Consider the following 15650-nt stretch of genomic DNA (forward strand, 5'->3'; position numbering starts at 1 on the left):
TTAATCAGATGTGTTAGACATTGCATGAATTTCCATACTAGAATCCATGGCTTCAGAAGCTGAAGCATCATTATCTACTTTCTGTTCCACAAACGCTTCTGTTCTGTCTGGTGACTCTACCCTGTTTCTGACTTCTGTGACCCCAGGGTGATTTTTCCGCAAGTGCTGGTTTAGTGTACCCTGGAAAGGAAAGCATTTCCCACAGATCTCGCAGCGGAAGGGCTTGTCATCTGTGTGACCACGGATATGATACTCGAGCTGGTCCTTGCGGGTGTACTTCTTCCCACAGAACTTGCACACGAAAGGGGTGATTCCCATGTGCAGTCGCATGTGTCGGTCAAGGCTCCCTTTCTGGTTGAAAGACTTTCCACAGTAAATACAAATGAGCCTCTCATTGTATGGATACCAGTGACCTCTGGTATTCCTTTCCCGTGGGCTAGTTTCATATCCCGTGTTACTCACCATGGACTCGCTGTCAGCCCCTTGAGCCAAGCCCTGAACATCACTGTGCAGGTGACCAGCGGATACCCGTTTCTGGCGTGCACGCCCTCCTCTGAAGCAGCTCAGCATCGACCTGGAAGGACTCGTATTGCTCAGGCTCCCAAAGGCTTCAGACACACCGGCAGCCTGTGACGAGGCGTGGGTGAACGAATAAACATGTTGTAAGACAGACCCATAGGAACCAACATTGACTGCCACCACCTGCTCTCCGTCCACCATTTCGGTATGGTATCCATCGTCCCCAAGGGAAGAGCTATCAGAGCAGCTCGGCCTGTCAGACTTCTCCATTTTAACTTTCACCTCTGCAATCTGACTCTCCCTTACTATTAGGTCTCCTTGCTCATGATCACCTTCAATCTGAATTTCATATTCAGAGATACTCCCACTGCTTCCTCGATCTGAATGCCCTTCTTCTTGCAGACGACTACGTAGGGTTTTGCCTGGAGTAGTTTCCATCCTAAGATCACTGCCTGCTGCTGACTGTCGCACCTGAGAGCAATAGGGGGGAGATATCTCGATGGGATTGGCAAAGTAGCTGCTGTCTTTAACTCCATTGCGATTTTCTGGGTTTTCTTCAGCACCAACAGTGACAGAGTCAACATCACCAACGCTGATCTTTGAATGAATACTCTCCAGTATCTGTGTGCATTTGTCAATGACACACTGCATCTGTAGGAAGCTGGCTGCAGTTAGAAAACTAACAACATCCTTCAGCTGTAAGGACATCCTTCCAGTGTAACAAAAAGAAAGCAGCTGTTCAAAAACATTGGGATTTTTAATAACTGATATTGATAAGCCACTCATGGTGCTTAATGCTGAATGGTCACGGAAATAGGGAGAACTGGCAGCTAGGACAGCTTTATGGGCTCGAAAGGGCTGACCCTGGATATGCACAATGATGTCACATAGCTTTCCTTGCAAGCGCAGTTCATTTAACTGGCTCAGAACTGTGTTGCTGTACTCGGGCACGTCAAACTGAATGAAACTGCTGCTGTCCATTTCTACTGACGTAAAGAGTAATCTGAAAGAAAAACAAGAAGGTTTACAGCTGAGAATGGTTTCCATTTAAAAAGTGCTTGTACACAGTGACCTTAAATCACAGTATAATCCAAAAAGCAGAGATAGAAATCTACACATTTTAAAATTTATATAATTTGAGTTATCCCTCTGCAACATTCACAATGCAACTGTTCATAATGCATCACAGGCTCTCTGGGACAGTCTATGTCCTAAAAAAAAAATCTCTGCAATTTCACTCTGTGGCAAGATTTGCAGAATTATACACCCATCCTCCCAAAGAACATTAATTCTGTAGTCACTAGGCAAGTTAAAAACCTTCAGAACCTTTAGTAGGTCTTCAAGGCAGATATGACATTGATACTTGCAGGGAACTGCACTGTTACACTGCCTAAGAATGACTTTTGGAAGGTACTTCATGAAGTTCAATAAACCTGCTACAGAAAAGCCACTGGCACGCAGTGCCAGTGGTAGGTGTACACACACACAAACTTTTTTAAAGAACATTCCTTAGGTCTAAATATGTCAAAATTAATTCAGGGGAGATGAATATGCTACACCAGTGACATTTCTATTTAAACATTTATCTTCTTAGAAGACAATCTCAATGATTATTTTTAAAAAATAAAAATAAATCTTTCAATATTCCCATCACAAAACACAGAAATCCTAGTGAAAACAAACATTTAAGTGTGGACACAATTCCAGACTATTTACCCAGTGTGTCAAAGATTCCCAAATAATAATGCTATTGTGTCAATATTTGAGGCAGCATTTGAGGGAGAAGTGTGGACTTTCAATTCTTTTTAACTTCCTTCTGCGAGTTTAGGTCTGTTTCTGTTAATAAACCATGATGTAAACTTTGAAGCTCAACTGGCAGAGCAATTTTGACATTTAAATTCTATGGTGAATCAAAAGTCACAGGTACTCAAACTTGCACAATACCCTGGGAAAGGATGTTCCAAGAGGCTTTAGAGAAATGTGTACATTTCAAAGCAAGATCTAAAGAAAAGCACTTCACCAATTTCTCACAGAGTGTTATTGTAAAAAGCAGGTGATACTTGTCCCCTTGAGAATGTCTGTCTGTAGCAGGCATCACCTGACTTTTCCAAGACTAGGCCCCTGATCAAGTGCCCAAGAATCTTCAAACTTTTATTGCTATTTTTGTTCTTATTAATGCAGAGGTCTAAACACACAATATTGCCACCATACCTGCTTTTCCAATTGCACAAACAGTTCTCAACATCATCCATTGACTTCTGATGCAGGGAGCATATCCAATGGATCACAACATACTAGTGGAATTTTTTTTCCTATTTATGTCTTATGTTACATGCTGTAATGGGATATATGAACAATTTAAATCAAGTTATGAAAATTCAAACACTCTAAAAAAAAAAAAATCAACAGAATATGATACAAAGCCTACAAGGAAGAACTGGAGCTATATCAGACGACTGTCACTTAAAGCTGGCATTCATCATCTTCACAAATGGAACTCATACTCAGCAAAGTAACAGGACAGAGAGCTTCCTGACCTGACCGATGCTATGTCCAATTTAGAAAACTGTCAGAAATCCTCATAGCATTCAAAAAATCAGGTTATTGGACTTCCTAAACATGTTCTACATGTTACCAATATGCCATAGCTTACAATGGGCAAAGCAGACGTCATTTGAGCTTTTACAATTGTTCTGTAAAGGACATTTCATACGCTCTTCTATCTGGTGAGGGAAATAAGGTCTAACAGGTGGTTACCAGCAGTGGTAGGATGGCAGCCTCTGACACAAAGGCAGCCTTGGCAGGACAGGTCTTTTATTCAGCAAACAAAGCTACAAAACAATGCAGAGCTTGAGAGCTGATGCAAGTCAGACACAGGTCAGAAATCAAGTATTGCAACAAACCAACCAACCCCAGTCTAACAAGAGAAACCTTGCTGTTCCCAGCGCCCCGGCATGCTGTGCAGAGAACCACTGGTCAATCCCCTACAGATGTGTACAGTCTGTTGGGAAGACAGAAGCCTCAGCAGCCAGGACACACGTTGTGAGCCTTCCTCTCCTCTGACAGGGCTGAAGGCTTCCTTACACAGAGGCAACATCAGGACATTCCTGACTGAGCTCTCTCTCCTAAGCGGAGCTGACCTGAAGTGACATGAATTGACAAGTTACCTAGGCTGGGGAACCACATACAAACTACAAGGGCAATCCCCAGCAATGGCAGGCTGTCATCCCTGCATCATTTCAGATCCTTGAGCTAAGGAATCACGTCTTGGTCAAGCCTCACCCAACTCCAACCAGCTATTATTCCCCCTTCATGCCTAGAATGTACAGAAAGTTTGTCATCTCTAGGAAGGGGCATTCCTCCTTGCCCCTTGCTTCCCTAGCAGCTCTTGCTCAATGAAATGGAGAATAACTTGGTCCTAGACAAAATATTAGACTACAGACTGTCACCACTAACACTAGTCCAGACAGAAGGAAAGAATTAAGGACAGGCATCCAAGCAGAAAGATGATGAGCATTTTATGTCTTACTACAGATTAAAAAAAAAAAAAGAAAAAATAATTAAAAAAAGAAAAAATATCTTTTGAACATTGCATCTCAGCATCTCTAGATGAACTCACCCTCCTTAGGACACGGCCACACGTTGAAAAAAGACTCTGAACACACAAGAGAAAGCATGAGAAGCAGGAAGACAAGGACACCAAGAGGCAAGGGATCCTCAGTGATCCTTGCACATCACAACTCTGTTAACATCTGTTTATCTCCATAGGCATATGTATCTACAGGCAATTCTACATCCTTCTCAGAGTTGTTTCATTTTTCTTTTGGGAAACAAAGCAGTTACTTTCCTTGAAGTGTCAGGAGTAATCAGCACAAATCCTGGTAATGAGTGGAGAGGATGATGGAGTTAAAGGTCTGGCTGTCAGTGTAGTAGGCAAGCAGTAAAAAAAACAGAAACAGGAATCAAGGGAATATACAGTATTGCTTTGAAAGCAAACAGATCAAGTACACAAAACACAGCCCAAAAAGCAGCAGATGAACTTCTATAACCTTCTGCTCTCGAAAAAGAAAGCAAACAAGCTACAGCATGCACATCCAACTACTTTTCCAACTTAGTTTCTTCTCCTGCTTCCTGTGATCTTGAAAACATCTGTAGAAAGCTGGGGCTAATAACAAGAAATTTGAACAGCAGCAGCATTTGACAGAAGGGAACCCTTCCTTCGCTTTCAACCAGTCTCTGAAATCTCTAGTCGAAGAGATCCTGGAAGTGACGATGTTGCCACCACCACCACATTCTGGAGCAGGCAGGACTGCAGCAGGAACAGCTCTGAGACTGCAGGGATTGTGCTGGGATTGGTACCAGGGAACCCCAACTTTCTTGCATCAGTTTGGAAAGGCAAGACTGGGGCAGGGGGAAATCTGAACATTATGTAGGTCAGAGAAGCAGGCACCACCAGCCATGTTTTGCTGGTGAATAATGGTTAGAAGAACAAGCTCTAATTCACATAACTCCCCAACGTCACTATCTAGAAAATAAAAGTAATCTTTTGATTATATTCCCACATACAAGAAGGTTTTATTTTATTTGTATACAGAATGATGTTAGCAGTTCCATAATCCAATCCCAGTAGAATTAACCACAATAGTGTTCAGCAGGGTACTGTACCATAACAATACTCAATTATTCATCAATGCTGGCAGGCCAGTAGCTCTTGACTTTAAGGCAATATGATCTATGGTTGAAGTATTTCTGAAACAGTCCAGGAAGATCAGTACAGTTTGAAAAGTCTAGGAAGAAACCCTCAATTTTTGAACAGCTTCCTCCTAGTTGAAATGCCTCCCTAACCTCTCCTCTTTTGGGATGAGGTGAATAGCATTAAACTGAAGCAGAAAGGTACTCTAGAATACAAATTAATTTTGGACATGTCCACTGTATGTTTTAAAGAAAAAAAATCTCTACAGTTAACCAGTCATAAGGAAGATTTGCTTCTCAAAGCAATGAGAATGTAACTAATTTAATTCACTTAATAATTCTTTTTAGAATGAGCTTAAGTGAAGGAAAAAACCCAAACAAATGTGTAGTCAGAAGTGATGTGCAGTACCTTCCATGGTAATTCAGCACATAAGGAGGTAACCTGTGTTCTTCAGGTCCGAGACTGCAGTATGGGAGTTCAGGATGAAAACAATGTTATTTGTATTGTACAAACTGAAACACTTTGGGGGTAGTGAGAACTAAGACAACTCATAGTAAAGTTAGGCACTCTCACTGTTAAAAAGTAATGCTTTAGCTACCACTCCTGACTGTGGGGTAGTGTAACATTAGGTTAAAGTCCTGTAAAACTGTCCACCTCTAGGCACCTGTCTACAAATAGATTCTCTCTTAACCTTTTTGCAGAAGTAGATCAAATTGTTTCACAGATATTACGTATCCAAGAAATCTGCTGAAGGCTTTCTAGTTTCAAAGCACAGGCCAGAACTGGACACTTAAGTTCACTAAATCTCAGCAGCGCTCTGTGCTGAGCCTCCTGTCTATTTCTGTAGGAGATGATCCAGTCACACTCAAAAGAATCGTAACAATTCTCTTTGTGTCTGCATTACACTTATTCATCAGGGTCTTACACAGCAAATGTAGACCACAGTACCAATATACTGCAGGGGATTGCTGCCCTGTATCTTCAAACAAAAGTGTTCATTGAAGTGACCTGTGAACATGAGAGCAATATGCATTTAACATTTCTCATCAGACTTCAAAAGAAACTTACTTCAGAAATTATGTTCTAGAAAGCTCTTATTTCACTCAAAACAACAAGAATAGATGGTGACAAAACACATTTGGTATTTAATTTTACTGACATCATACAGTAGCAGCAGGGAAGCATCATATAACTACAACATGAAGCTGTGTGTCTGCCAACGTCGTATTACTTTCTGCTTCTAAGGCTGCACCTGTTTAGTTTCATTAACTCACTGATGTACGATTCGCCGTTCTCACAGACAGGTGAATGATATGAATTGAGCTCGTTTTAACTCACACAGAAGTGTGAGAAAGACCCCTTGCATTTTCTTTAATTAGCTCAGCAACAGGGGGTCCTTGGGAAAAAACCCACATTACAAGTCATTTCTGCTGTAGCATGCATCTGAAAACAAATACACAGAAAAGTCAGTAGGATCAGAACCAAAATTAAGACTACAACAAACAAAAGTGCCCCATGACACCAAAAATGGATACTCCATATATTACTGCTCAGGATACAGAGAAAAAAGCAAGAAAAGAAACAAGTATTTGTATAAATCAGTGCACCCCTCCCTTGCATTTTCTAAGACTTGGTATTTATGATGCGATCTGTAAGAACTTAAATACATGACTGCAAAAACGCTATCGTATTTCAAGAGAATTTTCACCTAAGAATACAGGCCCTTCAGCTGTGATCATGGAAGTTTTAGGGCAAGAATCTTCATCGCTCTCACTCCTTTCAGTTTGCGTTTGCCTTAGTCCTCAGATTACAGCAGCCCCAATAACGGGGCTCGATGATCTCAAAGGTCTTTTCCAACCTAGTAATTCTGTAATTTATGCTAGCTGTGCGAAAGACAAACTGCAGTCAGTTATGTTACAGTCCAGGGGCATTTCTAAGACAGTGGTCTTTAGATAATCTCTGAAAACAGGGAAGAAACTGATCATGTAATCTTGTAACAGTTTATACCTCTGGTAACAGTATGGTATTATATTCTCTTTTAGAAGTCAGCTTATAGTGCCCTTGGACGGCCTCGCGTCGCGCAGCATGCAGCACTGTTGGTTCACTGAAAATCTGGCCTGTGAAGTACAGCAAGCTTCCCTACATCTAGAAAACCGATTCTAATATTGCAGTCATTTAAAAAGCCACCACTCCCAAAAAAAACCCCACAAAAGGAAAAAAGCTGCTCTTCCAATAACTGACATGATTTTGTGCAGAGCCACAACACACTTACAACAATATAGGCAGTACTACGTACAAATCAACCCAAGTCATAGTTTCATCCATTTTCTCTCAAAGCTTGCCATGAATGAAAGGTAAAAGAAGTGTGGACTTACTGCTCAAGTATTTGTTGTGTCAAACCAGATATTACGAAGACGAATTCTAGAGGCATTATTATTCGTAGAAGAATAAATAAGAACAACAGCCTTTGCTAGATTGATTTGTATTCTTTGTTTTTAAACTCACTCAAATATATTTAGGGGAAGTTTTTACAGAGAGAGTGGTGAGGGGCTGGACGGGGCTGCCCAGAGAGGGGGTGGGTGCCCCGTCCCTGGGGGTGTTCAAGGCCAGGTTGGATGGGGCCCTGGGCAACCTTGTGTAGCTCCAGGCCTGGAGGTTGGTGTCCCTGCCTGTGGCAGGGGGTTGGAGCTCTGTGACCCTGGGGTCCCTTCCAACCCAGATCAGTCTGGGACTCTATGATATTTAAACTTAGACAAACTGGAGAGTACAACTAGAGAGTCTGCTGCATATAAACATGAAATGTTGATCTCAGAATAAGTGACTGTGACCAACTCAGGCAGCAGCTTAACAAAGGCTGGACAAGCAGATCCTAAGAGATGCCACAGCACAAGAGAAACTTCTGTTATCATTTCTGATCCAGCATGAAGTTTCATTTTGTTTGCAGCTTCTCCAAAAAGGCTAAAGTGTACTTCATTTATGGCATTTTTCACATCTACAGTGATCTCAAAACTCTTTTTCTGCTGAGTGCAACACACCATGCTGTGAGATCTGCCTCAGAAAGGTAAGTAAAACTACCAGCATAGCACAAGCCTACACTTACATACAAATTCCCTGCCCACACTTGTGTTAAGCTCAGTGCCATTTGGAACAGTCTCAGTACAGCTGATTCCTGATTCAAAAGCTATCTAAAAGAACCCAAATGAGAAGCAAGCTACTTTTCCAGTAGTCTAACAACAGTCTAAAGCAAAACCACCATATCTCTCAAAAAGAAGCTGCTATGGAAGCAATCAGCTCCCTTCTTAACAGAACAGGGCTTCAAATCCTCATTCCTCCAAACATTCACCATTCCCAAATTGCTCTACAGATTTAATTCACAAGGTGTGTTGTTTTGGCAGTTGTAACTAAGCAGAAAAAACACCCACTGTAATCAAAGGAAACATAGACAGTTTGGCCAAAACTTTAAGTAGTGAATTTTCTGTAGTAAAGCATACAATAAAAGGTGTACATGTCTTACTATTCACTGGTAAACAGCTTTGTAAATTAGCCTGCTTTGCTTCTATTTTAGACTGAAATACGGAATGTGATAGAGTAGCGGAGACTCTAACTGAAGCCAGTCAGTATAGCCTGAAAAGCAGTTACTAGAAACCTAGTTCTTGCACACTTCCATCAGCAGGTATCAGATCACTACAGCAACAGTCAACACCTTTACTCCTCTGCAGACAGAGGCAACACTCAAAGTACCAAGCAGCCAGTCAAGTCAAGACTAAAATTCATGCCTGCCAGGCAAGCACTCCTGAAGTGTGGCAGAACATAACCCCATCATTCTCACAAGTGAACAATACAGTAACCCCCTACATGTTTTTTCAGAAAATTTTTTTACTAATTCAGACTTTTGTCTAACAAAAATGGATTTATTTTTAACCCATCAACATTCACAACATAATGAACAGAAAAACACTTGGAGTGAACGGTTTTAACATCAAAATGATAAACAATTTATTTACATGTATGTATATACACACACACCAGTACTGGTAATGCTACAAACCTATTCTCAATGCTTAGCACGGTGCAGCAGGGAAACTACTAGAACTGCATATTTAGCACTTCATAGAAAAAAAAAAACCAACCTAACAACCCGGGAGCCTCTTAATTGAGCAAATATCCAAAGAAAGCAGTTGTGAAACTGGAGTCCAAGGGCCACCTTCGTCCCTTATTCTCAAACTGTCTTCCTCAAAATTGCTTACCTGTATGGAAGTGATTAAGAGAGTAAAAATGAAACAACTAGTGATGTATAAACAAAGTTTCACCCAACGATCACAAACTTCAATACAAATAATCTCTAAATGTTGGCTCTAGAAGTCAAGTTATTACAAAATCCGTTACAGGTCTGTATCTGTTTCTGAATACAGAGAAGAAAAAAAGGCAGCTACTAGAAGGCAAACTAGATAGCCAAGATCAGCCAAAGTAGTGTCAGATAAACAAAAGGACATATTTATAATACACACACTTTAAATCACCAAGGTCTTGTAAGTAATGATCACAAACTTTTATTTTGTGCATAAATTTAACAGTATACCCACTATGCAATCCCAATAGCTATTGTCTCCATCTTCTGCATATCTGATGACCCTGAGATGCATGCTTTCAGAAGCTACTATCCTACAAAAAACCCTCTGACTGAGAGCATATGATTGCAATATGCATATATTCAGACCTATAGGAAGTAGGGAGGGAGAGAACCAGGAATGCTGTTCTACCCTCTGCCACTGCTATAATAAATTACCTGCTGCCACAGTAACACTTGGTTAGTATTAAGCATTTTAATCCTTTTTTAAAACCTTATTCACTTTCCATCAAATCACACCTTTCTGGCTTCGATGTTTCCTTTAAGCAATGAAGTAGTCGTATTCTCTAGACATCAGCACCACTGTCTGCTGTGAGTTTGAAGTACCTCTGAAGAACACACTTCCACAGCGTTTCCAGAGTTGGCTCCTGACAGCCTGGGCGTTTCGTGGCTGCCACTGAGCACAGACCTTGGTAACACCTAACAACTCTAGTGCAGCTAGTCCTGTGCCACCTTTCTTTTCTGGCAACCTGCCCCTCCCGTGCCAGCGTTTCTGAGGCTGCTCAGGCTTGCTTGAAATTCACTGTCACTTTGCTGTATTCTAAAATAACCCCGACTCTGCACGCTACACACACCAGCGGGGTTCAGGAGGGCCTGGGCCTTTACCAAGACTGGGGCTTTGCTAGAACTTCCACCTCCACTACCGGAACAGCAGCAGCTGAAGGTCCGCCGGCTTCCAGCAGTGGCCCCACGCACGGTACAGGTCTCGGCCCGCTCCGGCCAGCCAAGCCCGCTGTGCCGCCCGCACTCTGCCCCGTCCGGGCTGGGAACCCACTGGGCCGCGCGCGTGTGCCCGCCCGACCAGCAAGCCGGGATCAGGCGGGGGGCACCGGCCGGTGTTACCACAGCGTCGGGCGAGACCGGGCTGGGCGCCGAGTGACCCCAGCGAGCCGGGATCAGTCCCAGCAGCAGAGCCGCCGCTTCCCGGCAGCCCGCGTCGCGGCCGGCACCAGCGGCAGCCGGGCGGGCGCAGCCAGGAGCCCTCGCCTGCCGCCACGGGACCGCGGCCGAGCCCCGCGCGCTGTCCAGGCCGCCCAGGCCGCCGCCGGCCCGCGGCCGCCGCCCCTGCGGGGCCTGTCAGGGTGCCAGGACCCCTCTGCCAGGGAACGGCCTCCGTCCCGCACGGGAGCGCCGCGCCGGCCTTCGGGCCAAGCGCCCGCTGCAGCGCGCCAGCCCGCCCGCGGCTCACCTGGAGCTGTCAGGGTCTCTCACATGGCGGGTCACCGGCCCGGCCCTGCCCGGCCCGTCTCCTGCCCGCTCCCACCGCCGCTTCCCGCCCGCTCCCACAGCTACTCGCACCCGGAACTGATTCCTGCTCGCGCTTCCGCTTCCTGGTGACGCGCAGCAGCAGCGGCGGCGGGCGGGGGGCGGCCAGCGCCCCGCGTACCGGGAACGGCGGGCAGAGCCCCGGCTGAGCCGAGCTCCGGCCGCCGGGCGGCTCGGGACCCCGCGGCCCCGCCTCTCGGAGGCCAGACGCGTTGCTGGCGGGGCTGGGGCCCGTACCGGCCGGCGCCTCCCGCCAGCACGGCTCCGCCGCCAAGACGTGAGAGTTCAAGCCCTGAGCGCGGCCAGGCCGGGCTGGGCCCGCTCCGGAACACCGTGTACCGGGAGGGGAGGCTGGAAAATGAAACCGAAAGCGGCAGAGCTCACGATGAGCAGTTCAGCATTGCACGGAAGCGTTCGTTCCTGGAACGGCACCAGCTCCGGCGTTTGGCGGCTTGGATCGCACAGCCCCCGCCCCCCCCCCCCCCCCCCCCCCCGGTGCGGGCAGCCTGGGCAGGGACCCCCCGGGCAGGGACCCCGCTGCGAGCTGCCGCCCTGCCTGGGCAGAGCACACAGGGAATTAGTTCGCCAGTGTTAGGCTGTCCTTGCACCTGACGCACCTTTGGCAAGCACAAGCATACTTTTGGAGCTTATCCTGCATACGACTGCGATTTAACAGTCATAGCTGCACCAGACCGTTCGTGTCCCGCTTGGTAAGGCCAGTGGCTGGCACGGGTGGGTGCTGCTGGGACACCCGCAGGGTCCGTCTACCTTTGGACGTCAGGTTTTGCCTTTGCCTACAGAACATACTGAGGAGTTTTAGAAGTTGGGCATTGAATAGAAATCAGATAAAGTAAAAGCCATGGGGGGCAACCTGACCAGGGCCTAAATAACAAACCACAGATGCATAAATGGCATTTGTTCACTCACAGAAGAAAATCAAACAACTCTCAACAGAATGCCTGGGACACGTGCTTGGGTGCGTTCCCTAAGCGTAGCCAACAGCAAATTAATTTGCTTGTACCCTATTCCACTTAAAATTGCTGAAGACTGAAGAGTGTGGTACACAAATACTGATTTCTCCAGGAATCAGCTGAATATGCTTTAAATGAGAGTAAGCTCAGGTTTTGTTTAGATAGCAAGCATTAAGCTGCTGAGTGAGAAGCATCAGCTGTGACAGTTCCATGAGGACTGAAAAGATGGGAGACTGGACAAAGTACATTGTCAGTACCTAGATTTAGTCAGGGAGGGGAGGGATTCTCACAGGAGGATAATGGAAACTTCACCTAAAACACTTTTTCACAGAATATTTCTTTCACACTTAGGTAAGAAAAAAGAGTCTACATGTCACCTGTACCTACCTCAAATTTACCTGTGGGCTTTCTGGACATGAAGTTGTTGCTACTATGAAGTGAGTGTTCTGGAATTTTCCCATCAGCCTGTACATTATGTGTTGTAACTTTTAGAGATCACTGTTCTGCAAAAAAAAAGCAATTATAATAAAACCTACTTGATAAATTTGGACTAAAATGGGAACTAATTACCTAAGCACTAAATTCTACAAATTCATCAACTTACTGTGTTATAGAAAACATTTTTAGTGTTTTCTTAGGCTAGGCTGGTATTTTCTCAATATTTGAAGAAGACACATTACTAGATACACTTTTCTTTATATATTTAATAAAGTTATATATCAACAACTTTTGGATTTGAACTTTTGTTTGAGCACTTATCATTTTGGCAAAAGTGAAATATTAAATACTACTACTAGACATGCATTCCTTTCATTCAAGCTTAAGAAAACATTTACAAAGTTGACAGATAACATTTATTAAAACATGTTATACAAAAAAAGGGGCATGAGACTCTTCTATAAGAAGAAAATATTGAACAGTAACATTAAATTAAAACCATGCTGTACAATTAGGACAGCAATATTTATAGACAAAACTATCCAACCTCTGCAATACAGGCATAACATCTCACAAAATATCAAGATATGCAAATTTACTATTATAAATGACTCGCTTAGAATAAAAACTTATAGCTCATTAAGGAAGATTCACTTGACTTGCATAAACAGTTACATTTCTGGAAGAAATATGGAATCCCATGAATAATAAAAAAAGGAGCAGCAATTGACAGACACAGGCTTCAAGCAAAAATTGGAACTTACAACTTAATCACATTAAAAATATACCATTTTGTTTTCCAGCATCTTCCCCTAGGGCACTGACAGTTTACAGCTTACAGCTAATGAAGCCTAGCTATCCAATGAAGCATTTAAATGACAAAAGAACCCAACACTTCCCTTGTTTTGAGAAATATCCTAATTCTCTTAAAGCAAAATACTCAATATACTGCTGCAGGCTCTCCTAATTCAGACAGGTCCCCTTTCTGGCACCAATGCAAGTATGTTGAAATTACATGACCTGACATGCCTCCATTCTTTCAGGCTTATCAAGTATTTATTTTAAATGATGAGAAACCCAAAACCAGCAGCCTTCAATCATCTGCCTTGCTTTTTGTACAGGACAAAGTTTATCAACCCCAGAAACACCTCAGATTTAGGGAAAAAAAAAAAAAAAGCTATGACCAAAAAATTGTACTGACAGTACCTTCAAGAGTTCACCCGCTCACCCATGAAACAAACAAGGTAATGTTTACAAAAAATCCAAAACAAAACTAACCCCACAACAGTGGTGTGTAAAATAGGAACCTCCTCCTTCAAAAGGGTCAGATATACACCTAAGCACAGGCCTTAACCCTGCTAAAAATTGAATTTTTAAGAATGGCAGTTACAGAGATTCCATGTTCATTAACACCTTAGTTACAAAATGGAATGAAAAGGAACTTAGCTGTAGTATCATTAAGTGTTCTTACCACTGACGGGACAACGAATGGCTTCACAGCAGCAGGAAATTCTGAGAGCCTCCTGTGTGTACAACAACTCTGTTTTTCAGAAGACATTCACTTTACTACAGCAACAGAGAGCAATATAAAAATGCACAAATGTTTCTAAGCCATATCATTACAGGTGATGAAGCTTAAGGGAAGATTAATGAAATTGATCATATACATACTCATTCATATTATCTATATATCTATATATATGGATCCCTTCCCTCCTCCCCACAAATAAGAAATAATTTCCTGTATCATGAACGAGACCACTCCATTAGTAAAGATGAAGAGCTTGACAGAAGCTGCACCTGTGTATCTTGGCTTACTATGTACAACTGTTTGGCCATAAATTTCAGGGTTTCAGTAGCAGGGGACTGCAAGGGTGATGTGTGGCAAGAGGGTGCAAACTGCCCTGTGATAGTCAAAACAGGTTCTAGCTTGAACTGAAAGGTACATAAACATCCACTGCATGCCAATGAGAGGTGCACAGTGCCTTTGCTTAAATATATTTAAGAATGACTGTCGGTGCTAGCAAGACTAAGAAGATACTCCTGTGGATGAAACACATGCAGCGAAACTGAAGAGCTGCTCTTGGGAAAATACATGGAGAAGACATGGAAGACATGTCTTGAGACATACTCACAGAAGTACACACTCCATGCCTAAGGAGATTCACTTCTGAGGGGACTTCAGCCTATAGGTAAGCCACAAGGCCCAGAGGAGACCCAAGCTGGAACAAGCATATCACCGCAGGGACTACGGTCTGGCGTCACCAACAGTGACACTGATGAGCCCAGAGCAGCAGAGGACACCCACCAGGAAATGAAGAGCATCAGACAAGCCAGTTCACATATGAACCCAACCCAAATGATCCATCACCTCACTAAAAGAACAGGCATGGACTGAGTGCAATTCACTGCAGACAGACTGCAAAGGCAGGCAGGTGTTAAGACTGAAGTTGAGCCTGAGCAAGGGGAAAAAATAAGTTTCCTTATCTGCGTAAATAATTTTTTGTTATCTTTTCGCTATTTTCTCCCCCCCCCCCAACACCCAAATCAGTGAGTGGAAGCTTGTCAAAGGGCAATAAATTAAATTACAGAAAAACACCACAAGCCAAGTGTTTGGCCTTTAGGCAAATCTAAAGGATTTTAGACATGCATCTCAAGCTGCCCTTAGATCATCAATTCTCTCAACTAGATCTCATAGCAATCATATCACTATTTTCCTGCAATCAATTGATTTCATGTAAAGTAACATCAGAAAGTCAAATGCTACAAAATTAGCGGAGCGAGATTTGCTGGGCTTTCAAGACAATGTCATAATATGGAGTAAAATAGTAATAGGCGAATATTAAAAAGTTACTATTCATGGTAAGTCCTTAAAAAAGGACATGGTTCTATAATATGATCTACTGGACCTGTTATAAAACCTTTAAAGTGTCTCTCGCAGTACATTTGATTTTAAAGCTTTACTTCAAAGTAATCTAACTGCAAGCAAGAGCAATGTTTAAGTTTGAAATGTCCCATAAAAAAGTCATTCCAAGCTGGTAAAAGAAACAGTTTTGCTGTCAGCTCTGTAGGATGGTCTAGGTTTCGCAGAAGTAAGTTTTTGCTTGACCATGGTTTTCAGCCTGGTGTTTCTGAC

The 15650-nt window shown here is 43.4% G+C and overlaps 1 protein-coding gene across 1 annotated transcript; it reads right to left on the reverse strand.

Moving 5' to 3' along the window:
- Positions 1-2771, reverse strand: ZBTB34 (zinc finger and BTB domain containing 34; the record flags this gene model as incomplete). The annotated part of the gene is made up of 2 exons (XM_084272609.1): positions 1-1522; positions 2731-2771. The coding sequence occupies 2 exons, from the start codon at positions 2769-2771 to the stop codon at positions 1-3; spliced, it is 1563 nt and encodes a 520-aa protein (XP_084128735.1).
- Between the last annotated feature and the right edge of the window lie 12879 nt (positions 2772-15650).

Source organism: Gallinula chloropus (assembly GCF_964237585.1).
Source record: "Gallinula chloropus genome assembly, chromosome: 18".
In the NCBI taxonomy this organism is placed as follows: domain Eukaryota; kingdom Metazoa; phylum Chordata; class Aves; order Gruiformes; family Rallidae; genus Gallinula; species Gallinula chloropus.